The 27,346-nt window shown below is 43.5% G+C and overlaps 1 protein-coding gene across 1 annotated transcript; it reads left to right on the forward strand.

Annotated features, from left to right (window-relative positions):
- The first annotated feature begins 15,383 nt into the window (after positions 1–15,383).
- NEUROD2 (neuronal differentiation 2) lies at positions 15,384–27,045 on the forward strand. The gene is made up of 2 exons (XM_060781076.2): positions 15,384–15,893; positions 21,509–27,045. Exons 1-2 carry the CDS (start codon positions 15,641–15,643, stop codon positions 22,678–22,680), a joined length of 1,425 nt encoding a protein of 474 aa, XP_060637059.2. The 5' UTR covers positions 15,384–15,640; the 3' UTR covers positions 22,681–27,045.
- Positions 27,046–27,346: the final 301 nt, after the last annotated feature.

The raw sequence follows: 27,346 nt of genomic DNA on the forward strand, positions 1-27,346 counted from the left end.
CAGCAATGAAATGATGACCTTTTTTTTTTCTTTTAAAGCTTTCTAAGTACTCTCCCAGAGGTTTTTGTTTTGTTTTGGAAGTACAACTTCCTGGATCTCTCAGCTAGCATGGAACCCTTCCACACGGCTATATAACCCAGAATATCAAGGTAGAAAATCCCACAATATCTGATTTGAACTGGGTTATACACTGCCACATATTCTGGTTCAAAGCTCCTGTTTAAGGAGCTCCATTGGCTGCCATTCATTTTCCAGTCCCAATTCAAGGTGCAGGTCATCACCTATAAAGCCATAAACAGTTTGCCTACCTTTGTGACCACATCTCCTATCATAAACCTACACAATCTCTTTGATCTTCTGGAGAGCCTCTCCTTTTGCCCCTTCTCCTTTCACAGGCACAGCTTATGGGTACGAGGGAGAGAGTTTTCTCTGCTGTGCTCCCCCCCCCCAACTCTAGAACTCATTACCAGGTGAAATTAGGCAAGCCCACACCCTATCAGCTTTTAAGAAAGAGCTAAAAACTTGGCTTTTCTGATGTGCCATCAGAGAATGACCACCCTATCCTTTTTGTTAGTTTCCACCTACAGTTTGTTTACACAATGCACTTTCTCCCACCCCAAATGAGGCCTAAACCCCACTTCTCCCCCGGCCAGGCTCCTCTTTTACATACACACCTCCTTTACTTCTTATCTCACAAAGGGTTTTAATGTTTTTAACATTTTATCTTGCACACTTGGCCCACCCTCTGTGATTGATTTTATTATGTTTTCTTGCATTGTCTATTTTATTTTGTTGTATTATGTAATTTTTTGTGTTTAATTTTTTATTGTTCTGGATTTTATTTTGTTGTAATTTTCTTGGGCTCGGCCTTATGTTAGCCGCCTCGAGTCCTCATTGGGGACCCATTGGCGGGGTATAAATAAAGATTATTATTATTATTATTATTATTATTATTATTATTATTTATTATGTGGGTTTTATTCAGCTATGTAGAAGGGGCCATAGTCAGTAGCCGTGCTGCCTGGGGAATTCTGGTTATTGAAGTCCCAAAGTGATTCTTCTAAGCTCTTTATTTTTCATTGGGAATTTCATTTCAAACTCTTAATGATCATATGAAACACCTGCTCCAAAGGTTTTACATTTCTGCTTCTATAGATCACACCATTCTGTTAGTGATATAGAAACATTGCTGGAGATCCTACATTGTCAGATATTGCTACAATTGAGCCCCATTGTTGTTAGTTATGGTGGTGTCTTGCCCCAGTGGCACTGGCAGATAGAGGGCATAGAAAAAGAAACAAAATAGTGAATAGCTTGCTAGAGCAGTGGCTACTACAGTCACATATATTGCAAACAATCCCAAAAACACATTTAGAAAAAACCAATGAAGCTTAAAGCCATTAAAACCTGGATTGCTCCAGACAGCAATCCCAGAATTTCCTAGTCTCCCAGCTCTAACCTGCAACAAAGGCATGCTACAACCACTAGTAATATAGATGCTTGAGAAACTGTTAGAGGATTACTCCTTAATCAGAGTTTCTCTACATCTGGGTTACACCCCTTCCACACAGCTGTATAATATCCACATTGAACTGTATTATATGGCAGTGTGGACTCAGATAATCCAAAACAGATAGTTCAAAGCAGATATTGTGGATTATCTACCTTGATAATCTGGGTTATATGGCTATGTGGAAGGGCCCTTAGAAGCAATGTTTCTTAAACTTTTTCATTAAGGACCCCTTTTGACCTGAGAGATCTTTATGAGACCCTCAGGTATATAAAAGAAATACAAAACTCAAAAATGTACTGATAACGAATCAGCATTTGCAAAGCTGATTTCCTTTTTATGAAATACAGCTGCAGCGTTTTCAGCAGAGTCCACCTAAACACCACACAACATATTTATGTAAATGTCTAAAACAGCCACATTCAGGAGGGGAAATGGGACACCACATTGTGTCAAGGGGACTTCATTTGGAAGTTTAAGAAACAGTGTGTCAGGCTGGATCTGCTATATAATCCCGATTATCAAAGTAGATACTCCACATTATTTGAATTCAACTGGATTATATAAATCTACATTGCTAAATAATCCAGTTTAAAGCAGATAATCTGAATTTTATATGGCAGTAGAGGAGAGGCCTTAGAGAATTGGAAAATCTCTGTGTAAAAAGAATTGGAGCACTTAAAATCTATTACCTGGTTACTTGGATGTACCTTTTGAGTCAATCAAAATGCTTTATTTATTTATTTACTTATTTACCTTATTTATACCCCACTTTTCTCTACCCTGGAGAGGGACTCAAGGCAGCTTACAAATGGCACCTAGACAGTGACTTTTAACCCAAATTATTTTATAATTTGGGTTAAAATTATAAAATATTAAGCATGATTAAAATACATTCAAGGTTAAGACACACCATCCAAAGTTCAAGATCTAAGGCCATTTTGTGATCAATTGCACATAATTCCACATTAAGATTACTGTACTGCCCTATTTTTCAATTACATTGTTAATTGGTAAACACAATCATCCTCAAACACTGGATCTACACCGCCATATAATCCCGATTATCAAAACAATCTGGATTATCTGCTTTGAAATGGATTATATAAATCTACACTGCCATATAATCAAGTACAAATCAGATAGTCTGGATTTTAGCTGGCAGTGTAGAAGGGGCCAAAGTGGGGCCAAAGTGAGCTAAGAAAAATGAGTTTCCAAGTAGGTGTACTTACAATGTTGATACAAACATGGCACACTTCTTTTTGGTCCATACATTTAGGCTGCAGTCCTACTTACTATGAACATAATATGACTAATACTGCTCAGGTGGAGCCCCCGGTGGCACAGTGGGTTAAACCCTTTTGCTGGCAGGACTGAAGACCGACAGGTTTGAATCCGGGGAGAATGCGAATGAGCTCCCTCTATCAGCTCCAGCTCCTCATGCGGGGACAAGAGAGAAGCCTACCACAAGGATGGTAAAAACATCAAAACATCCGGGCATCCCCTGGGCAATGTCCTTGCAGACTACCAATTCTCTCACACCAGAAGCGACTTGCAGTTTCTCAAGTCACTCCTGATACAACAACAACAACAAAAAACCCGCTCAAGTAGGGAAATTATAGGGTTTCAACCAGACAGTGCCATTCTTTATGTGATGACTCAGAAGAAAGCCTTCCTAAAGGCAGTAGAATTCACTTCCAAAAAGTGTGACTCACAACGTAGTATCCATCTCTCAATAGCATCATATAGTGTAGATATCTACTTAGAAATAGGACTTGTTGATTTCTGAAGCATTTATTTCAAGATAGATGGGTTTAAGACTTTTAAGATGTCTAGATTCTTAATTTCTGTGCTGAAATGTGATCACATTTTTGAACTAAAGATTTTGTGATTTTCTTCCAAGTCCAGAACATCAGCTTAATGGGATCAAGCAGCTATAATTCTGTAATGAAGTTATAATTGTCAATAAAATGTCATTGGGGTTCCTTGGAATGTCGCCTAGTCTTTTTAAAGCTATCCTTTCCAGAATGACACTGTCATTCCCTTCCAAATCAGTGTGCTGGTAATAAGTGGGCACAATAAACTGTTTTCCTTATCTGGCTGGGCAATGTTGGTTTTGGTGGTCTCATGTTCAGACCTGGTTCTTGCCTGAAATTCCAACATACTTTGTCAAGATCTGTCCCCAAGATCACTGGATGAAAGTGACTGCATTACTTGATAATATTGCCCCTACTTGCCCATTTCCTGGATTCAAAAGAGTGGCAGCTGTGGCAACTAGCAGCTGGCTCTTGGCTATTCCCCTAGGGCCATTGCCTAGGGGCACATTTCTCTTTTGCTCATGCATATGCCTGGCCCTGGAAACAGAAAAGACTTGGAAAGAAAAGAAGATGGTCTTTTAATTTAGTTTTATTGTAACATTTTTAATATTGCATAGGGACTGATCCATGACACACAGCAATAGGACTGATTGGTTGAGAACATGTCTCAGGACAAAATAATTTTTCATTGTTTATATTTGAAATCTGGGCCAAATAAATCAGTAGTCATCCCTCTACCACTCTCAGTTCAAATAAGACAGTAACTCTGTCTATGACTACAATGCCACATAATGCCCCAAAGCTTTTTAATGAAGAGACAAAAGTTGCCACTGTCACCAAATTTTAGGGTTTAGCCTCATTTATCCAGTTCTCAGGGTTACGAGAAGAAATCTCAAGAAATGCTTTGAGTAATTTACAGTTTGAAGTGTGAACAAAAGATCTCCAAATCCACCAGCCAGAAATTCCCTCATCTAAGGCTGGATCTACATTATCCAATATTCCAGGATTTGATCCCAGATTATCTGATTTGAATTTGGATTATATGAATCTACACTGACATATAATCTCGGATAAGAAGACAATCTGGGATCAGATGCTGGGTACAAGACCCCTTCTACACTGCCATATAAAATCCAGATTATCTACTTTGAACTTGATTATGTTGCAGTGTAGACTCATATAATTCAGTTCAAAGCAAATAATGTGAATTATCTGCTTTGATAATCTAGAGTATTTGGCAGTATAGAAGAGCCCTAAGGCAGTATAGATCCAGCCTAATATATTAGAAGCAATGGCAAAATGATGGAATGTAGTGTAGATTTTCTCCCCCATTCAAACACTTTGAAGAGGCCATGCCAAATTTCAACCAAAATCTGTTTTTAAATTCTGTCCCTTGTCTTGTAAGGCAAAGACTAAAATATTATCAAAAATAGACATATTTTTTTCTAGTCATCAGCATCACCAACATCATCATTTCACAAATAGCTTTTTCTCAAAAGAGATGGAAGATATGTCATAAATAAAATAAACAAATGTCAGTAATAGAAAAATAAAAATTGGAACAACCTTCAGGACTGTTTTACGCATTCTTTCTAAGAATTTGGATTTTTACTCTCTCAGACAGAAAAGTGGTAGAAGTTATTGGAAATAAATAAATAATGTGTTAATTAATTATTATTAGTTTGCAGTTATGCATATTATATGCTAATTAACAGATCAAAAGTTAATATTTGGGATAGATTTTGTATGCCTGAGTATGCCTCAAAAATATTTGTTGCTCAATAGCCATGGTTAAGTTAAAGAACAGAGTGCACTGAATTTCCCTCAAAGAGAAATGAAAACACAGAACAGCTGAAGCCATTTCTTATTGAAGATGATAAGATGATGTTCGCAGAGAATCAACCTACTGCTACTCTGTCAGGGGTCACTTCAGCATGTCATTAATTCTTCTTCCCTGGAACTTACTATGTCCTGAAATTTGACATTGGAGTTGAAATCATTATTTTCAAGGCAAAAAACAAAACAAAACCATCCAGCCTTTAAAACATTGGTTCAAGAACCACATATCACTGTAGATTACATAATCTCCAAAATCATAGCCCATCTCAAAAAAAAACCACCACTAGTTTTAAAACAATGGATTTCAAATGTAAAACAGTGGATTTTTAAATGCAGACATTTAAACCCATATCTGTTTTCTCCCCTTGAAACAAATGTATCTATACAATGTTCAACTTTGGCTGGATCATGTCTCAAAATGTACACAAAGAGGAATTCTTATGGCACATTACTCTTGACCCTATTCAGAATTCTGTCCTGGAAATTCAGGACTCTGGAGAAAACTGGGCAGTGCTGACTGAAGAAATTTGAGTAGTTGCCATACAAATAAGTAATTTTTTCTGTGTTGCGGTGTGAATGGTGATAAAATGTCACACACAAAAGTCTAGCCTGTAAAATATGTTTATATCCAGAGGCCTTATTGACTTCACTGGGTATTCTGACTTCTAGCAGACTGAGACCTTTAAAGAGGGAGGAGGGAAGACTGGGGATCTGCACCTGCTTATTAATGGATCACTTTTGTTTAAAGAGCAGGGAGAGAAAAAAGGCTACCCCTGGAATCTTTGATTAATGGGAGCTTTTAACATGAAAAGAAATAAAGATGTATTGAGACGTGTGCTAATGACACCCTATTATGTTCTGTACATCTCGGCATTTAGTCACCCTGCTATTATCCATTGGGAGTTTCCAAACAGGGCTGAAATTGATCCCTGCAGACTTGTTCCCCACCCCGCCCCTTCATTGGCAAAGCAGGAGCAAGGATCAGCATGCTGCCTGAAAGCTTGTACAGCAAAACATAAATAAATACAGAAACTGGGAGATGTTGCAGCAATGGCAATGCATTTTGTGTGGCTTTTTAAAAAATAGCCACACTACATAATGTTGCTAGGTATTTTTCTCAGCCATCCCCAGCATGGCAATATTGTATGCGAGTGACAGTTCTTATTTATGTCTACACACACACACACACACATATATAATATTTTAATCCCCCACTTTTTTCTGAGGATGCACTTGGGGCAATGCACATAGTTGCCTCCTTATTCATGACTTATTTTAATTATAGAATCATAGAGTTGGAAGAAACCAAAGGACCATCTAATCCAACCTTCTGCAATGCAGGAATACACAATCAAAGCATTTCCAGCAGATGGCCGTCCAGTCTGTTTTAAAAACCATCCAAAGATGAGACTCCACCACATTCTGAAGTTGAGTAGTCCACTGTTGAAGAACCTTTACGGAAGGAGGTAAGGATGTAATTCAGCAAAATGTTCATATAGAAATAAGTGGGGGAATGGAAGGTGGAAGAACTTGTATTAGAGTCAGTTGATAGCTTTCATGTCAGTGCAATGTGAATTAATTATATGTTCAACTTTAAATGAGCTATCCAAAGTGCTGAACCTGTCTGGGAGGTGGGTTTCAGCAGCTTGGATTTTTCCTTAAGTCTGGAACAAATTCACTACCTCAGTGACATGAAAGCTCTAAGTCAACACTGATTTGTACACCTTCAAGATCTCCAGGAACCATTTCCCATCAAGGGACATCCAAGTGTACTCAAGGACCCCCTTGGAGAGAAGGCTAAATCCATCTTTGACTGAAGATGAGGCCATAGTATCTCCACAGCTGAATCCTCAATCCTCTTTCTCCATTCTGCAGGAAACCCTTTATCACATCGATGCTAATAGGGCAGACTTAATACATAACCCACATATTGGAATCTGGGTTCCAGTTCCAGCAGTGAAGGACAGCAACCTTGAAGAGCTGAGATGTAAAATCACCTCCATGAGCCATTTGTCCAACATTCCTTTGCAAGCAACCAGTGGTGGCTGGTGGATCCTATATCAGTAAGGATCCACAGTGAGTAAACTTGAAGACACTATCCAAGGTGCTGAGCCAATTGTGGAAATGGGACTGCTCCTTTAGTATTCAAACTAAAGAGAGATTCATCATCTCACACTGTCATTGGTGCTACTATCTGTCGCAGCAAACAGCCTCTGGAAGATATAATATAAATGCAACAAGAGCAGCCCCATAACTGCAAGATTAATAAAATGGAAAAATAAGGGGTGGGGCCTTAGATGTGAAAGATTGCAGAAGGGAAAGGCAGGGCTGGAGCATCTCTTTGTGAATCTTGCTTCTGAAAGGAGTCTTGATATGTCTTGAGATTTGGCTAGAAACCTCCAAAGGGGCAGGAATATGGTTAGTCAAGCAACCTCAAGAAGATAGAGAAAGCTGCCTTCATGGTCAGGCCCATTGGCCATAAAGCTTCAGGGCGAAATCTAGAAACTTTACACATGAGGGCAAAAGACAAAATGGCACAGACCTTTCCAGCTCCATGTGACTGGGAGCTGGATATTGATTTGCACTGGTGATGAAAAAGTTTCTTCTGAGGGCAGCAGGTAACAGCAGCACATAAAAGAGCTGGCCAGTATAGCATGCCCTCCAAGATGTTGTTACCAATCCCAGAAACATCTGTTGCCCATAGCAGCCTAATGCTAGGTCCTGTGCCCTCCAGCCCAGAGTCTCAGAGAAAAATCATTCCAAGGCCACCTCTGTATGACCAGGGATGCCAGTGTGCTCTAACTTAAGCAAGAGCCATAAAGCTGCAAAGTTATAGAACTACGGAACTGTGGCTCACAAAGCCCTGCTTTCTCTTCCAGTGTTTGAGGAAATTACTTTTTAGGAGGATGGTGTTTCCCATAATCCCCAAACCAGGCTCTCCATTTTTGTAGCATTTTTCTGGGAGCTGGTTCTGAAAAGACCCCAAAGATTCCTTATCACTTTTAAACAAGCAGGTTCAAATCCAGGGAGAGCACGAATGAGCTCCTTCTGTCAGCTATGGCTCCCCATGTGGGGACATGAGAGAAGCCTCCCACAAGGAGGGTAAAACATTAAAACATCCTTGCAGATAGCCAATTCTCTCACACAAGAAGTGGGTTGCAGTTTCTCAAGTCGTTCCTGACATGAAAAAAACCCTTTTAAGCAAGCCAAGCAGTCACACAAAAGGCATCCCCTAAAGCAGTGGTTCTCAACCTGTGGGTCCCCAGATGTTTTGGCCTTCAACTCCCAGAAATCCTAACAGCTGGTAAACTGACTGGGATTTCTGGGAGTTGTAGGCCAAAATACCTGGGGACCCACAGGTTGAAAACCACTGCCCTAAAGGAAAAGATCCTCATGAAAACCAGAGCTCTTTGCTGTTTTATCTTGAAAGCAAACAAACACTTCCCCGACACTTTTGGGTGAGTGACTTCAAAGTGCCCTTCAGTGGTGGACACAGAATATTCCTGGCCCCTGCAAGAAACCTCCAAAACCAAAAGTACCTGTCAAATCATTGTGGACCATTTGTGAACATGTGGGTATGATCATTGCACAAGCATAATTAAGAGTGGATGGGAACCATTCACCTGAGGACCATAGACATGTAATGAAATATAGACATGGGGTGGATTCAAAACTTATTCATACTTAGAAGAGATCCATCGGGGGGGAAATATGAAAGTGCAATTAGTCATGCCTATATGATGTCTAGTCTATTACTTAGTCCCAGCTAAATTCTAATCATTGAATCAACTGTTTACTGGTGAGTCAATGTGTAGGTCAGTCTCATTGATTCATTGAGTCTTCTCCAGTACCCACAACATTGAATTATGTCCATTTCAATTGATCTAAACATGAATAAGGCCAAGATTATATTAAAACTTGTGATGGTACGTGGGTGGTGGTTTTCCAGCTGTTCCAGAGTTTATTCCACGGAAGATTTGATTACCATTCTGGTGGTAAGATGACTCAGAGCTGTGTCTCTGTGTTGTTGTGTTATGGGCAAATGCCTAAGCAGGTATGGGATATCTCCTTTCACAAGGGTCTGAAAAGTACAATATTAGTGTAACCAGAAATTGAACTGGCACAACACTGTGGAGGTTTCCAGCCATTCTCTTGATCCAAATCCTTCAACTAAATAAAAACTGGGCAAATGACACTTGTTTGACAGAAGCGGATTTCCCTAGCACATGTCCCCAGGACAGACCTCCCCAGCCTCATAAAAATGCTACACAGAGGGTTGGGGGACCATGTCAAGATGGTTTAAGTTATTGTGGGGGGTTTTTTAGAGCAGAGGGACACCTAATTGAGAGGAGGCATTGTCAACAACAAAGAAACAACTATAGAATCAACCCATATTAGAAATGGATATATATATATATTCCAAATTAGCTGTATTTGCTTGAGTCTAATGCACCATTGAATCTAATGCACATCTTAATTTTCAAAACCCTGAAACCAAAAAAAAGTATTTGCTGCTGAATGTAATGTGCAGCAGCAAAAAGTGCACTGTTTGTAATTTGGTCAAAAAGATGCTCATTATTAGTTAGAATTCCTACATTATACACATTTATGTTAGAACACCAAAGTTTCCAGTGATGGAAAAGAAAACCTTGGGGTGCATCTATGCTGTAGAATGAATCCACTTTAATTGCCTTCGTTCAATGCGATGAAATCCTTGGGGCTGTAGTTTGACAAGATTTTGAGCCATCTTTGCCAAAGAATCTTGGTGCTTCAGCAAACTACAAATCCCAGGATGGCATGGCATTGAGCTGTGGTCATTGAATTAGAGATGATGTCCCTCAAAGAGGAGCTCCAGGTGCACCTCCTGAAGCAGCTTCTCCTTTTGCTATGGCTCAGCACTAAGATTACTCATATGATTCAAATCTAATGTCCCCCCTCCCCCAATTTTGGCAAAGTCATTTAAGTAAAAAAAATATGAGCATTAGATTTGAATAATTTTGGTATTTCTTACAAGTCATTAAAATATAATTCTTGACAGATGAGAAATCCCATCAGGAAGCATAATAAACCAGTGAGAATTTTGCACAAGTTTCTCTTGGTATTTGAACTTATCAAAATGTTTCAGAAAAATTATTCTACAGAGAAAAATACATGGTGTGTGTACTCATATTATCTACAAAATAGTTCTTCTACAATACTTTGGAAGCTAAGCAGGATCGGTTTCTACTTGGAATGCGGGCTGTAGGTGATATTTCAAAGGAATGAAATGACAACCCAGTCTACCCTTGAGTATTTCCCAGCTATGAAAACCCTATGAAATTCATGGGGTCACCATAAATCAACAAATAACTTAAAGGCACATACTCACAGAGACAGAAAAGTATTTGAGTTACTGCATGGGACATAAGCATAAGACCTGTAGAGGGCAAAATGGCCAGTGGGCTAAACAAGTCCTAGTCATCCTTTTTTAGTAGCCTTCACAATACTACTATATAAGCATTAATTCTGTCATTTCACTTTTCCTTTCCCTTACTGTTGTTTTTCAAAGGAAAAAAAAGATTCTCTGTTCTGTCACCTCATAGGTCTATCTGAAATGCTGGAGGGTGCTCTAGCACATTCTTGAATCACAGAGCGGCTCCACATTTACTTATTGCCCCTTCTACACTGCCATGTAAAATCCAGATTATCTGATTTTAAGTAGATTATATGGCAGCAGGCATGTAGCCAGGGGGGGGGGCCTTGGGGGCTTCAGCCCTCCCCCCGAAATTCTCATGGTGGCCCGCGAGAAGGCCTTACTGGTGCATTATTTAAACTGTTATGTTTATTCATATCATGATCTGATCACCATACTCAATATATCCCATATGCATGGGGGTTTTGGGGGTAACAATACAAAAGGTTTGCTAGACTAGACCCTCTTTCACTCAGACTCACCCTCCCCCCCCCCCCCCGAATCAAAATCCTGGCTACGGGCCTGTATGGCAGTGTAAACTCATATAATCCAATTCAAAGCAAATAATGGGGATTATCAGATTTGATAATCAGGATTATATGGCAGTGTAGAAGGGGCCTCAGTAACAGAAGGGGTAGAGAGAATGAAATCCCCATTATTTCAAAAGGGAGAAATCCAGTGAGTTAGCTCACTTCCCAGGAAGTTGCTCATAGATAGACGAAGGGGTAGCAATGGATCAATCTATCTAACATCCAAGTATTTCCTGTGTCTATCTATTCCCTTCTTCCTACCAATGTGCTTATCTTTTGCGATAGGTCCTTAAAAGTCTAAGCACAGGAACTGTCAGAAAAACTGTTTTTTGTAAGATGTACTATAAACCTTTTTTTTTCAGCAGGATAAAAAATATTTTTTGAAATTGCAAAGGAACAAAAAGTTATCTTTCAAGAGTGGACTTCTCCAGCTTTCAAAGATGGCTATGCCAAGGATGCACCTAATATTTCCCATTATTCACTTCTGAGTTGAAAATAGGTTTTTCAGTAGTCAAAAGATGCTGATTGCTGCATTTTCTCCCAGTATTCCAACATCCCAAAGTGTTCTGGGGTACTTTTCAGCATAGAGAAACATAGCTTTTTGTGCACACACCCCTCCACCATACACACACACCTTTATATGCAGCAAGTGTGTTTTCTGTGGAGGAATATATGTTTTCTGTACAAAAAATGCATGATTGTTTTTGTGTGCAGAAAAAGTAGTTTTCCCATAGAGACAAAATACAGTGTTTTTCGGTAGAAGGCTTTCACAGCCAGAATCACTGGTGTTTTGTGTGCTTTCCAGGCTGTGTGGCCATGTTCTAGCAGCATTTTCCCATGATTTTTTGTCTGTGTCTGTGTCTGGAATCTTCAGCTGATATGCAGTAAGACTTCTAGGACCAGGAAGGGGACATGGAAATGTATTCCTGGTCAATGAGTCATCATCCTCCATATTTCCAGTTTTGACATTTTCAGGTTGTATTATTCACAGATTTGAGTTTCAGTGTTTTCTCTAGGAATCTTGAAGTCCTACAATGTGACTCTATCATCAACTTTCTCCGGTTATGCCATCATCCCCCAAGCAGGGAGCTTTGAAATGGTTGAACAGAAGCTCGCTGAAGTTTTAGGTGCTCTTACTACCTATTACAAGGAAAACCAGAAGATTACTAATCCATCTAAAACTCAGACAGTTGCTTTTCACCTTAAGAACAGACAAGTATCTTGAGCTATGAGGATTACCTGGGAAGGAATCCCACTGGAGCATTGAAGCACACCAAAATATCTAGGAATTACCCTGGACTGTGCTCTGACTTACAAAAAGCACTGCTTGGCTATCAAGCAAAAAGTGGGCACTAAAATACTATCATATGAAAGCTGTTTTATCACATTAAAACAGTGGATGTGGCTCTTAATGAGACATGCCACATTATCATAGGATTTCTACACCCCACACCACTGGAAAAATTATACTATTTAGCGAGTATTGCACCACCTGACATCCACCAGGATGTAGTAGCCAATCATGAAAGGACCAAGGCAGTGACATCCCCAGCCAATCCCCTGTTCGGATATCAGCCAGCACACCAACACCTTAAATCAAGAAATAGCTTTCTAAGATCTGCAGAGATCTTAGCAAGCGAGAGTCCAAAAATGGCAGGCTAAAACCCGGAACCTCGATCCATGGCTGATAACTAATGAGAGACTCCTTCCTGGGCACACAGAAGACTGGGTGACTTGGAAGGCACTGAACACACTGCACTCTGGCACCACGAGATGCAGAGCCAACCTTAAGAAATGGGGCCACAAAGTGGAGTCCACAACATGCAAGTGTGGAGGCAAGCAAACCACAGACCACCTATTACAATTCAGCCTGAGCCCTGCCACATGCACAATGGAAGACCTTCTTATAGCAACACCAGAGACACTCCAAGTAGCCAGCTACAGGTCAAAGGACATTTAGCCTAACACCAAGTTTTTAACTTTGTTTGTGTTTTTAAATATACAAAGTAATGCCTCCTCCTTCCTCAACAGATGGCAGTACTGGTATGCGGCTGGTACTGCCTTGTTCAGTAGACTCTCCTCTACAGTTCCATTTTGGTAGGAAGCCTTAGCATTGAATGGTTGTGTTGTTAAAGTGCAAAGTATGGAACCCTGCGCAGACGGTCGATCAATGTGACTTAAGCAATGTGCAGTCACTGAATTCTTGACAACAGAAGGTGTCACCTCAACATCTTTAAACTTACTCGCCCAACTACGCACAGTACTCACATCAACACAATCACCATAAACAGCTTGTATTCTCTGATGAATCTCCTTTGGGGTGACACCTTCTGCTGTCAAGAATTCAGTGACTGCACACTGCATGCAGTGACTGCATGTTGCTTTAGTCACATTGACCGACCGTCTGTGCAGGGTTCCATACTTTGCATTTTAACACCACAATCATTCAATGCTAAGGCTTTCTGCCAAAATGGAACTATAGAGGAGAGTCTACTGAACAAGCCAGTACCTGCTGCATATCAGTAGTGACATCTGTTGAGGAGTTACGAAGGTGGAGGTATTACTTTTTATTCAACCCTTGTATTACAACCCCCACTTTGCTTTGAATGTGATAAATAAATAAATAAAAAGTCATGCCAGATGATCTAGAGCAGGAGTCCTCAAACTTTTTAAACAGAGTGCCAGGTTACAGTCCCTCAAACTGTTGGAGGGCCAGATTATAATTTGGGGAAAAAAATGAATTCCTATGCACACTGCACATATCTTATTTGTAGTGCAAAAGACACTTAAAAACAATACAATAATTAAAATAAAAACAATTTTAACAAATATAAACTTATTAGTATTTCAATGGGAAGTGTGGGCCTCCTTTTGGCTGATGAGATAGGATTGTTGTTGTTGTTGTGTGCTTTCATGTCTTGTCAGACTTAGGTTGATCCTGAGTGAGGACTGGGTAAATGACCTTGGAGGGCCATATCTGGCCCCCGGGCCTTAGTTTCCCTGATCTAGAGATTTCTAGAGAGAACAACTCTCTATCTCTCGGTTCTCCAATGTTATTCTATAGCCACCTTCTAGCAGTCATTGACTACAGAGTCATGCTGGAAAGCTGAGAAATTCCTAGAGAGCTTTTTAAAATAGCAATTTCTTCATTTGCAGATTTTCACTTTCATGGAGGTTCTGGCCCCTAACCCTAGTGTATGGAGAGCTGAAGAATGAGGGGGAAAGGGGGGGGGATCTGAGAACCCCCCCCCCCCAAATCGCTCTCAATTCTCCCTTCTCCTTCTGCAAACCATGCCTATGTCTCACTGTGAAAGTGTGTATATTGTAGAAGGCTTTCATAGCTGGAATCACTGGGTTGTTGTTGGTTTATTGGGCTATATGGCCATGTTCTAGAAGCATTCTCTCCTGACGTTCCACCTGCATCTCTGGCAAGCATCCTCAGAAGTTGTGAGGATGCTTGCCATAGATGCAGGCGAAATGTCAGGAGAGAATGCTTCTATAACATGGCCATATAGCCCAACAAACCTACAACAACATACATACATATACATAGGGTTGTTGTAGGTTTGTTGGGCTATATGGCCATGTTCCAGAAGCATTCTCTCCTGACATTTCACCTGCATCTCTGGCAAGCATCCTCAGAGGTTGTGAGGATGTTTGCCATAGATGCAGGCGAAACGTCAGGAGAAAATGCTTCTAGAACATGGCCATATAGCCCAACAAACCTACAACAACCCAGTGATTCCAGGTATGAAAGCCTTCCAAAATATACAAATTTTCACAGTGAGACAGTGAAAAACCTTCAACAACCCTATGTATATGTATGTGTATTGTTATAGGTTTGTTGGACTATATGGCCATGTTCTAGAAGCATTCTCTCCTGACGTTTCACCTGCATCTATGGCAAGCATCCTCACATCCTCTGAGGATGCTTGCCAGAGATGCAGGTGAAACGTCAGGAGAGAATGCTTCTGGAACATGACCATATAACCTGAAAAACCTACAACAATCCTATGTATATGCATGTGACATGTATACAACCTCACCTATGCACAGGGCAGAAATGTGTCAGAGGGAAGCTTGGGTGTGTGTGCAAGAGAGAGTATTTGTGTACTTGTATGTATGGTGGAGAGGAGGGGATTTTTCCAACATCTCTTTCCCCTGCTTCCCCCTCCCTTTCTCTCTTCTATTGTTTCCAAACCCCTCGCCTTCTCTCTCTTCTCTCCTTCCCTTTCCCCTTTCCTATCCCTTCATCTTGTCAGACAGATCTGGAGATCTGGACGTGGCAGGGGTTGGGTCTCTTTCTTTCTTTTCCTTCCTCCCTTTCCTCCCTCTTTCTTTCCCTTCCTTCCTTTTCTCCCTCTCTTTCTTAAGAGTAGGGAGTGACAGATGGTGGGCCCGCTTTCCCCAGGGAGCGAGATCTCCCTCCACGCGAGCGCCTGTCAATCAAGGCAGCTCATGTGATAACTCCAGCGGATGACGTGCCAGCCATATGGTCTGGCATCAGAGTTGGTACCCCCCTCTGCCTTGCTCGAAGCGTGCCACTTCCCTCCTCCTTTTGGATAAGACACTGAAGGAGACGGGGTTGAACCTCAAGGAGTCGTTTTCCCCCCTTCCTTTCTTCCCCCCGTCATCGTGGTTGTGGTTTTTTTGTTTTGTTTTGTGTTTTTTTTTCCCTTTCCCCTCCTTACTCCCAAAAGATGCGGGGTACGAGGACTTGAGGATTCCTCCGCTCAGCTTTGGAGGTAAGTTATGTAAGGAAGGAGAAGAGAAAGGGAGAAGGAGGGAGGGGGGAAGAAAGAGGGAGGGAGGGGGGCAGAAACTTAAAAAGAAGGGGTCGCAAGTTGACTCCTGCGACCCTTGTCCAGCTCCTTGTTTACCTTTACTCCCCACCCAATTCGGTCAGGGATAGCAATTATTTGTATCTTTTTGGGGACTTTTGGGGAGGAGGGATGCTATCTCTGTGACAGACAGACAGATAGATAGGCATTTAGATAAGTAGGTAGATCAATGATGTCTTGGGTAGCAATACCATGTGTGTATGTGTGCGTTTGCCTTTCCAGCATCATCTCAATCGTCCCCCCTTTTTACATAAAATTTCCAAGAAGACCAGTCTTCTCCATCAATAAACCATTCCAGACCAGTCTTCTCCAACAATTAAAAAAATTCCAGATCATCGGATTGTTCAAAACCCAAATGATCGGCTTGTTTTTCTAAAGAGCCCCCAAGTCATTAGCATGGAATCGGATCGATAGCATTTATTACCCGTGAAAAAACGCTTCTCATCATTGTCATTTCATCTCGCAAAGCGGTTTATTTTAGCCTCGGGGTTGGAAAAAAAAGGAAAGGGGAGTAGTTGGGTTGTGCAGTTTTGTCCCTTAACACCCCCCCCCCCCCTCAAACCACACACACATATCCTTCCTTTCAGACAAAACAAAAACGATTGCAAAAGAGAGGCACGCAAAACTGCCCAAAAAGATCCGGATTTTCGCAAGGAGTGGGGTTTGGGGAGTGGGGAGAGCGTTATTTAGAAAAAGAGATGCGGTATAGGTGGTTGTTTTTGCAAATGGGTTGTATATATAGCGATTTAAATAGGAAAAAAGGGGGGGGTTTAAAACAATAACTTAAGACTAGGTTCTTGTGGTTTTTTTCGGGCTATAAGGCCATGTTCTAGAGGCATTTTTCCTGACGTTTCGCCTGCATCTAGATGCAGGCGAAACGTCAGGAGAAATGCCTCTAGAACATGGCCCTATAGCCCGAAAAAACCCACAAGAACCTAGTGATTCCAGCCATGAAAGCCTTCGACAATACATTAAATAACTTAAGAGTCGGGGTATTCCTTGCGTGTAAACATACAGAAGTAGAAAGGTGTCCTCGGGATTTTCTCGGAAGGTGATAGGCAGGGAGGGAAGCCACAAAGGCGGAAATAGGGAAAGTTGGGGCGGCTGGCATTGCGATGGAGGGAAGGCGGCAAGTTCCCCAACATTTCCATCCCAGTGAAACGCCCTGGGATGGAAATGGCTTTCCTAACATGCAATAGCAACAGCTGGGGAGATCCGACTCCGACCCTGAGAACTCCCCCCCCCCCCCCCAGCTTCCCAATGGCAACCGCCTCCCTTTTCCTTTCCTTAGTTTGTTTTGGTTTTGTTTCCCAAGGAAATAGGTAGGAAAAGTGAGAGATCCCGCTGGGCATTCTCTCAGCCTCAGGGGGAAAGTGTAGAGGAAGACCCTAATTTCCAGTTTCAATAAAAGGCCAAAATAAAGAGAAGGGGAGACTCTTTAAATAATAATAATAATAATAATAATAATAATAATAATAATAATAATAATAATAATGCACTTGGGAAGTGTCCCACGTATGATCAAATACAACAGCCAGCAGAGTGATCTTGTCTGCTGTGGACTCATCTCATCTCACTACCTCTGAGGATGCTTGCCATAGATGCAGGAGAAACGTCAGGAGAGAATGCCTCTAGAACATGGACATATAGCCCGAAAAAACCTACAACAACCCAATAATAATACACTTGGGAAGTGTCCGACGTGTGATCCAATACAACAGCCAGCAGAGTGATCTTGTCTGCTGTGGACTCATCTTGTTGTGTTTCAAATAATAATAATAATAATAATAATAATAATAATAATAATAATAATAATAATAAGATTGTCAGTGAATATCAGGTGCTTTGGCTAACAGAAGGAACTGGCAAAACCACCTCTGAGTTTTCCTGACCTAAGAAACCCCTGTCAAATTAATGGATTCACCACATGGACTTGAAGGCAATGTGGTAAATCCACATTGCTGGACTAATAATAATAATAATAATAATAATAATAATAATACATCGTCGAAGGCTTTCATGGCCGGAATCACTGGGTTGTTGTAGGTTTTTTCGGGCTATATGGTCATGTTCTAGAGGCATTCTCTCCTGACGTTTCGCCTGCATCTATGGAAAGAATCCTCACTACCTCTGAGGATGCTTGCCATAGATGCAGGCGAAACGTCAGGAGAGAATGCCTCTAGAACATGGACATATAGCCCGAAAAAACCTACAACAACCCAATAATAATACACTTGGGAAGTGTCCGACGTGTGATCCTATACAACAGCCAGAAGAGTGATCTTGTCTGCTGTGGACCCCTCTTGCTGTATTATCATTATTATTATTATTATTATTATTATTAATAATAATAATAATAGATTGTCAGTGAATATCAGGTGCTTTGGCTAACAGAAGGAACCGACAAAACCATCTCTTGAGTTATCCTGATCTAAAAACCCCTGTCAAATTAATGGATTCACCACATTGACTTGAAGGCACATACACACATGCACTATTGCTGGACTAATAATAATAATAGTAATAATAATAATAATAAGTCGAAACACCACATAGTCCTAGACACTTGGGAAGTGTCCGACGTGTGATTCAATACAACCAGCATAGTGATCTTGTTTGCTATGCATATTGCTAGACTAATAATAATAGTAATAGTAATAGTAATAATTCGACACATCACATAGTTCTAGACACCTGGGAAGTGTCCGAGGTGTGATCCAATACAACAACCAGCATAACGATCTTGTTTGCTGTGCACTCATCTTGTTGTGTTTCAAATAATAATAATAATAATAATAATAATAATAATAACTGGAAAAGCTGACATGATATGAGGATTTAAAGATCAAACTGCACAAGCCAGTCAAGGTGGTCCCAGTGGTGACCGGCATACTGGGTGCAGTGCCTAAAGACCTTGGCCTGCACTTAAACACAATCGGCGCTGACAAAATTACCATTTGCCAGCTGCAAAAGGCCACCTTACTGGGATCTGCACACATTATTCACTGATACATCACACAGTCCTAGACACTTGGGAAGTGTCCGACGTGTGATCCAATACAACAGCCAGCAGAGCGATCTTGTTTGCTGTGGACTCATCTTGTTGTGCTTCAAATAATAATAATCTGTGGGTTGTTGTAGGTTTTTCGGGCTACATGGCCATGTTCTAGAAGCATCCTCTCCTGACGTTTCGCCTGCATCTATGGCAAGCATCCCCAGCGGTTGTGAGGATGCTTGCCATAGATGCAGGCGAAATGTCAGGAGAGGATGCTTCTAGAACATGGCCATGTAGCCCGAAAAACCTACAACAACCGAGTGATTCCAGCCATGAAAGCCTTCGACAATACAATAATTATTTATATACCAAAGGGATTTAAAAGCCCTGCCCCACACCCCAAAATCAACAACAACAACAACAACAACAAGGAAACCAGGCAGAGAGGAGCTGGGTGGGGGGAGACCCAATGGAGCAAGACCCCCAAATATGAGAGTCAGCCCCACATTGGTTCATTCATGAGGAAAGCAGTAGAGAGGAGACACCCATTAATTTTAATCACACTTTTAAACGAGTCAATTGGTTTTATTGGGTCGGGGGGGGGGGATAAAAGGGGCACATTTCTAGCCCTGTGGCAAACAAGCCTCCCCCCCCCCCCCCTTCTGTGGATGGACGCCCCGAGAAAGTCCTGAAAGAGATTCGGAGTTATAGGGCATCTCTCATTTGTCTAACCGTAACAGACACGCCATTTGGTTTGGCTGGAGCGGTGACATCTTTTCCAAAAGCCAGGAAGGTAAGAAGGGGAACAAGAGAGAAGTTACAACCTGAGAATCAGGCTGGAGGCAGAGTTAAGGGAAAGCTTGGGGATAGCCATTCGCAGAGTCTGAGGCTGGACTCACACACTGCCAAAATAACGCATATAATGCGCTTCAAACTGCATTATCTGGCAGTGTAGATCCAGCCTAAGGCCCCATCTATGCTGACCATTGCATGCAGTTTCCAGAGCTGCACAGGAAAGCCTGAACCCATTTGGAAGCCCGGATGGGGATGACACAAACCCACAGAGGCACATTTCGTGGGGATTTCTTTGACAACAACAAGGAAACGAAGCTTTCAAAACATTTAACAGAATAATGGGAGTTTCTTGCCTGGCGGACACAGTTTGGAGCTAGCTTCGAACTGCATTCGATGGTCAGTGCAGATGGACAATGCCCAGGGAGGGGAGAATTGAGTATTTCTAAAAGAATTCCACCAAATTATCCACTTTGAAGGCACAGAGTTTGGAAACACCACCCAAAGCTCATCTGGGCCCTGTCTTCTATTACTGCTTCTATAGGCTCCACGCAGTCATGCCGGTCACATGACCTTGGAGGTGTCTACGGATAACGCCGGCTCTTCGGCTTAGACATGGAGATGAGCACCAACCTCCAGAGTCGGACACACTGGACTTCATGTCAGGGGAAAATCTTTACTTTTACCTACAGGCAATCACACCTGGTGGAAACCCTATTTTACACAGCCATATAAAATCCAGATCATCTGCTTTGGACTTGATTATATTCCTTTTACATTGCCATATGAACCAATTCAAATCCGGATTTTATATGGTAGTGTAGATAGGGCCTGGGTATGATTGTCTTCCAAGGGTCTATAAATGACTATGGACAGGCATTCTCGAGCCATATGGTCTTTCACATTGAGAACATAGATTTCCAGGTGGAAGGCGGTCACTGTCTGGATATAGTTTACTCACTGGGGTGTTGTGTGGTTTCCACGCCATGTGTCCCTGTTCTAGCAGCATTTTCTCCTGAAGTTTCACCTACATCTGTGGCTGGCATCTTCAGAGGAGCCCCCGTGGCGCAATGGGTTAAATCCTTGTGCTAGTTTGACCCACAGGTCAGTGGTTTGAATCTGGGGAGAGCAGGTTGAGCTCCCTCTGTCAGCTCCAGCTCCTCATGTAGGGACATGAGAGAAGCCTCCCACAGGATGGTAAAACATCAAACATCCAGGCATCCAGGGGTAACGTCCTTGCAGACGGCCAATTCTCTCACACCAGAACGGGTAACGTCCTTGCCAATTCTCTCACACCAGAAGGGGCAACGTCTTTGCAGACGGCCAATTCTCTCACACCAGAGGGCTAATTTTCTCACACTAGAAGTGTTAACGTCCTTGGAGAAGGCCAATTCTTTCACACCAGAAGGGGCAGCGTCCTTGCAGACGCCAATTTTCTCACACCAGAAGGGGCAACGTCCCTGCAGACGGCCAATTCTCTCACACCAAAAGCGACTTGCAGTTTCTAAAGTCGCTTCTGACACACACACACACACAATCTTAAGAGGACCTGATAGTGGTAAAGCATCAGATCCCCTGAAGAGGCCAGCCACAGATGCAAGCCAAACGCCTGCTAGAGCACGGAAACCACCCAACACCTCTTTTGGTGTGTACACCCCTTTTGAGGGAGGAAATAACTTTGTCTCCTCTTTGCTTCCCTCCCGCTCGGCGTGGGGCGCCTTCCCTCCTCCAGCCACCATGTTGACGCGCCTCTTCAGCGAGCCCAGCCTGATCCCCGACGTCCAGAAGTTCTCCGCCTGGGCCGAGGCCTGCGAGGACGACGAGGACGAGGACGACGAGGCCAGCGACAAGGAGGAGCCGCGGAAGAGCAAGAATGAGAGCCATGGCGACGCGGGAGGAGGAGGAGGTGGTGATGGAGGGAGCGACATCAAGGAGGAGCACGACCTAGGCGGCGGGGGAGAGGACGACGAGGAGGAGGACGAGGAGGACGGCGGCCTGGAGGAGGCCGAAGGCGACCGCCCCAAGAAGCGGGGCCCCAAGAAGCGCAAGATGACCAAGGCCCGCCTGGAGCGCTCCAAGGTGCGGCGGCAGAAGGCCAACGCCCGCGAGCGGAACCGCATGCACGACCTCAACGCCGCCCTGGACAACCTGCGCAAGGTGGTGCCCTGCTACTCCAAGACGCAGAAGCTCTCCAAGATCGAGACGCTGCGCCTGGCCAAGAACTACATCTGGGCCCTGTCGGAGATCCTGCGCTCGGGCAAGCGGCCCGACCTGGTGGCCTACGTGCAGACGCTGTGCAAGGGCCTCTCGCAGCCCACCACCAACTTGGTGGCCGGCTGCCTCCAGCTCAACTCCAGGAACTTCCTCACCGAGCAGGGGCCCGACCTGGGCGGCAGGTACCACGGGGGGCCCGGCGGGGGCGGCGGGGGCTTCGGCGTGGGGCCCCACCACCCCTACGGCTACCCCTGCGCCCGGCTCTCCGGGGCCCAGTGCGGAGGGGCGGGCGGCGGCGGGTCCAGCAGCTCCCACGCGCTCCGGACTCACGCCTACTGCGCCGCCTCCTACGAGGCCCTCTACGGCGGCAACGCCTCGCCGGACTACAACAGCTCCGAGTACGAGGGCCCGCTCAGCCCGCCGCCGCCGCTCTGCGTCAACGGGAACTTCTCCCTCAAGCCGGACTCCTCGCCCGACCACGAGAAAAACTCCTACCACTACTCTATGCACTACTCCGCCCTGCCCGGGGCGCGCCCCGCCGGACACAACTTGGTCTTCGGCGCCGCCGCTGCCGCCGCCGCCGGGATGCGAGGCGGCCTCCACTCCGAGAACGTTTTGCCTTACGAGATGCACCTCCACCACGAGCGGGGGCCCATGTACGAGGAGCTCAACGCCTTCTTCCACAATTAACGCCGCCGGCCCTCCTCCCCCGGACCCGTTTCTAGGCCCCACAGACACACGCACACACAGGCACACGCCAGAGCCAGGGGCACAGCTACTCCAGCCAGGCCAGCAGTCTTCAAAGCGTCCCATCCGCACTGGCCAGATGATTACATAGGAAATCCTGGAGCTGTAGTTTGAGGCTTGGGTTAACTTTATTTATCTCCCGCCTTTCGCCTTGTGGGGGCTCAAGGCGGCTGGCAACCACTCCAGTAAGATTGGGGTCTTGTGTGGTTTCAGGGCTATATGACCCTGTTCTTAGCAACATTTTCTTCTGACCACACAACAACTCAGTGATTTCAAAGGCTTAGACCAGGCATGGGCAAACTTGGGCCCTCTAGGTGTTTTGGACTCCAACTCCCACCATTCCTAACAGACTCAGGCCCCTTCCTTTGCATTGAGCCATGGCATTTAAAGTAGCGTCAAACTGTGTATATCAGGCATGGACAAACTTGAGTCCCCTCGGTCTTTTAGACTTCAACGCCCATCATTCCTAACAAACTCAGGCCTCTTTCTTTGCATTGAGCCATGGCAGTTAAAGTAATGTCAAACTATATTGATTCTATAGTGTAGATCAGGTATGTGCAAACTTGGCCCTCCCAGGTGTTTTGGACTCCAACTCTCACCCATTCCTAACACCCTCAGGCTCCATTCCTTTGCCTATGGCAGTTAAAGTAGTGCCAAACTGAATTGATTCTATATTGGACAATATAGAATCAATATAGATTCTTGGACAATATAGATTCTTGGACAAACATGGGCCCTCTAGGGTTTTGGACCCCAACTCCCACCATTCCTAACAGATTCCGGCTCCTTCCTTTGCATTCAGCACTAGCATTTAAAGTAATGTCAAACTGTGTACATCAGGCATGGACAAACCTGAGTCCTCTAGGTGTTTTGGACTCCAACTCCTACCATTCCTAACAGCCCCAGGCCCGTTCCTTTGTCTTGAGCCATGGCATTTAAAGTAGTTTCAAACTGTGTACATCAGGCATGGACAAACTTGGGTCCTCTAGGTCTTTTAGACTTCAACCCCCATCATTCCTAACAGCCTCAGGCTCCTTTGCATTGAGCAGTGACATTTAAAGTAGTGTCAAATTGAATTGATTCTATAGTGTAGAGCAGGCATGTGCAAACTTGGGCCCTCTAGGTGTTTTGGACTTCAACTCCCACCATTCCTAACATCCTCAGGCCCCTTCTCCCTCAAGCCGGACTCCTCGCCCCAGCTTAAGTGTCTGAGGGAGAAAAGGAAGGGGCCTGAGGCTGTTAGGAATTATGGGAGTTGAAGTCCAAAACGCCCAGAGTGCCCAGGTTTGCTCATGACTGCATTAGACAATACATACATCCAATAAGGATGTGAAAGAAAACAAATACAACACATAAATATTCATCCAATATAATAAATACAACCTAAAATTATATTTAAAGCTGACCATCCTCCTTAAATCCCACCCACAACTACCCCAGCAGTGTGGCCTTCATCCTCCCCCAAATATCTTTAGCTGCTTGCAGAAGGCAAACAAGGATGGGGCCATCCAGGTCTCTCTTGGGAGGGAGTTCCAAAGTCTGGGAGCAGCCACTGGAAAGGCCCTCTCCCTGATGCACATTTGGGGCTTTCTTTAGTGTTGTGGGAGTTTCTGGGTTGTTGTGTCCCCCCTCCCCCCCCCCTCCAGAAACATTCTTTCCCGAGGTTTCACCCACATCTATGGCAGGGTTGTGGGAGTTTGTTGTCTGGCCACCACAATCTGAAGCTAGCTTTGAATTGCATGAAATGGTCAGTATAGATGGGACCTGGGCAGTGCTTAAAGGCTCCCACCCTATTCCTGGATCTTCAGTTCCAGCTCCCTTTGCTGGGACATGAGAGAAGCCTCCCAAAGGGATGGTAAAACATCAGAACATCTGTCCCCTGGGCAACGTCCTTGCAGACTTCCAATTCTCTCACACCAGGAGCACTTGCAGTTTCTCAAGTCGCTCCTGACAGGGAAAGAAAGCATCTGTGGTTTCAAGGTGGTGCTTTCCTTTCCCCACCCCCACCCCTTATGCATCACAGGCCCCAACCATACTGTCCATTTAATGCAGTTCAAATCTAGCTTCAAACTCGGCCATCCAGACAACAAATTCCAACAAAAGCTCATGAAAGAAAGCTTGGTAGAACCAGCTTCCCGGCCTCCAACTGGTGTCAGGATTTCCTATGTAATCATCTCCACAGTGGAACGGCCAAGCATAATTCAAGCTGCCTTCCACCCGCATTAAGTGGTGGGTGTAGATGTGCCTCATGGCCCACCTGTAGGAGTCCCAGCGGATTGGCTTTGCGGGAAAGAGTGGGGTGGTTTTTCAAGCAGGAGAAACAAACTCAAACCGGTACCAAGTGCTCAACTTCTAATGAAACTAGAAGACACCCTTCCCCTCCTATCCCCCCCCCCCCGCACCACTGAGGGTTAAACCCCATAGCTTCTGGACTTGCTGACCGAAAAGTTGGCGGTTCAAATCCGGGGAGTGGGGTGAGTTCCCGCTGTTAGCCCCAGCTTCTGCCAACCTAGCAGTTCGAAAACATGCAAATGTGAGTAGATCAATAGGTACCGTTTCTGCGGAAGGTAGGCTTAGAAATGGGGATGAACACCACCACCCCCCAGAGTCGGACAAGACTAGACTTAGTCAGGATACCTTTACCTTAACCATTCCACAAACCCATTGAGGCCAGCGTCCTTTTTTGGAGCTGGAGGGAGTAGCCACTTATACTGAGGTAAGGGACTTGGATGGCTTGGATCCCCGATTGGGTGTTTAGGGGTTTTTTTTTGGGGGGGGGGGTGGACAAAGCTGATCCAAGACCCTTTTGTCCCCCTGAAGCTCCAGACTCAACTAGGAGTAATTGGGTCGATGCCCTGATCTCTTTCCCTTGAACCCCCACCCCCCATTTAAATACTAGGAAGAGAAATCTGGTGCAATATATACTCGAATGCAATTTTATATTTAAAAGAAATACAAACTATATAGCTAGTCGACTGTTTTTGTGGAGATCTTGACCACCAAGAAGAGGATTTTTTTTGGAAGTGTGGTTAAGGGGAGGGAAGACAACACTGGTGTATGAAGAGGGTGAGAGGATTGCCCCGCATCCTAATCGATTGCCTATATCCAGCAATGCCTTATAGGTATTTAGTCTATTATTTTCTTAAAGATCCAACCGGTTGAAAAACAAAAATGAGGGAAGGGCAGCGGGGGAGTTTGGGGAGAAAGCTTTCCAACTGTATCCCCGGGAATTTGATCTATTTCAGGACTCTTTTACAAAAAACAAAAACAAAACACATACACAAATGTTTGCAAACTTTCAGTCAATGCAGTGAGAACTTTAAAAAAAAGCAATAAAGGGGCAAACAGATGATAAATATATTCTATCCTTATCTATGCAAGTAGGTACTGAAACTAGGGGAGGGGGGGAAAGGAAAAAAAGAGGGGGGAGGAAAAACAACGACAAAAAAATTCCATATGAAATATTAGAAATATGGACCAAGAAACTCCGTGAGGTTTGAAAAAAAAAAGGAATCGTGCACTTTTTTTGATTTGGGGAAAACGGACTGTCGTAGGTTTCCCTTGTATTTAACAATCACTGACTTTCTGAACTACCCTTGTAACCCCGAGTAACTTATTTTCCAAAATTTGTGTGTCATGCTGTTTTTTACCTGTTTTAAAAACGTTAATGAAAAAAAAGTGAGAAAAAAAAGATTTTTATGAAATGGCAAAAATGTTTTGTTATGCATGGATAGGAGGGGGAAACGCAAATATGCAAATTTTCAAGGTGATGTTAAGAGAACATTGATTATTATGCTTCATACTTACGTTGGCTGGTTTCTCTCTCTTCCCTCCCCCCCAAATAATTGATTCTCAGTTTTTTCTTTCTGTAATGGGTTGGGGCGGGAGGTATACCTTTATGTAACAATACCCCGTTATATAAACCTCTCTCTATATAAAAAAAAACAAAACCCGCCAGCTTCTGAAGACTCAAACTGGTATATTTTTCCCCCAACAGAGTTATGTTTCCTTTCTCGTTCCTATAAGGATTTTCTTTGGATGGAAAAACAAGGTCTTACATTTCGCCCCATCCTCGCATCTTTAAATATGGCCTTTGTCACCTCCTACATACCAGCATTTATTTATTTTTTAATTCAAGCAAGGGTCATGCATTTCTGATTCATGTTCCCAAAACAAACAAAACTAGGCAACGTTTTCCAAACAAAAGAGAAGAGAAGCTGTAGCCAATATGAGATGTCGATTAGACACCACCAGAAGTGCTTTTTTTTCGTGTATTTCTGTTGATGAATAAATATTTATGTGAAATGATATGATCGAGATAACAAAAAGAGATTTCTCCAAGTCTTGTTGAAAAGAAAGCGAGCTATTTTCTCTCTCGGATTATCTATAGTGCCTTTTGAAGAGGGGAGGGTACTTTTTAAAGAACAGATGCTTACAGGATGGATGATCTTTCGCACTTCTATCGGTTCTGAAAATCCCTTTTCCTTAATATAACAACCAGAGCCCCCCCCCACCCCACCCCACCCCACCCCTTGGCGCAATTGGTTAAACCCTTGTGCCAGCAGGACTGCTAAAGGTCAAGATTTGAATCCGAATCCGGGAAGCGGGG

Source organism: Anolis sagrei, chromosome 6, assembly GCF_037176765.1.
Source record: "Anolis sagrei isolate rAnoSag1 chromosome 6, rAnoSag1.mat, whole genome shotgun sequence".
Classification (NCBI taxonomy): domain Eukaryota; kingdom Metazoa; phylum Chordata; class Lepidosauria; order Squamata; family Dactyloidae; genus Anolis; species Anolis sagrei.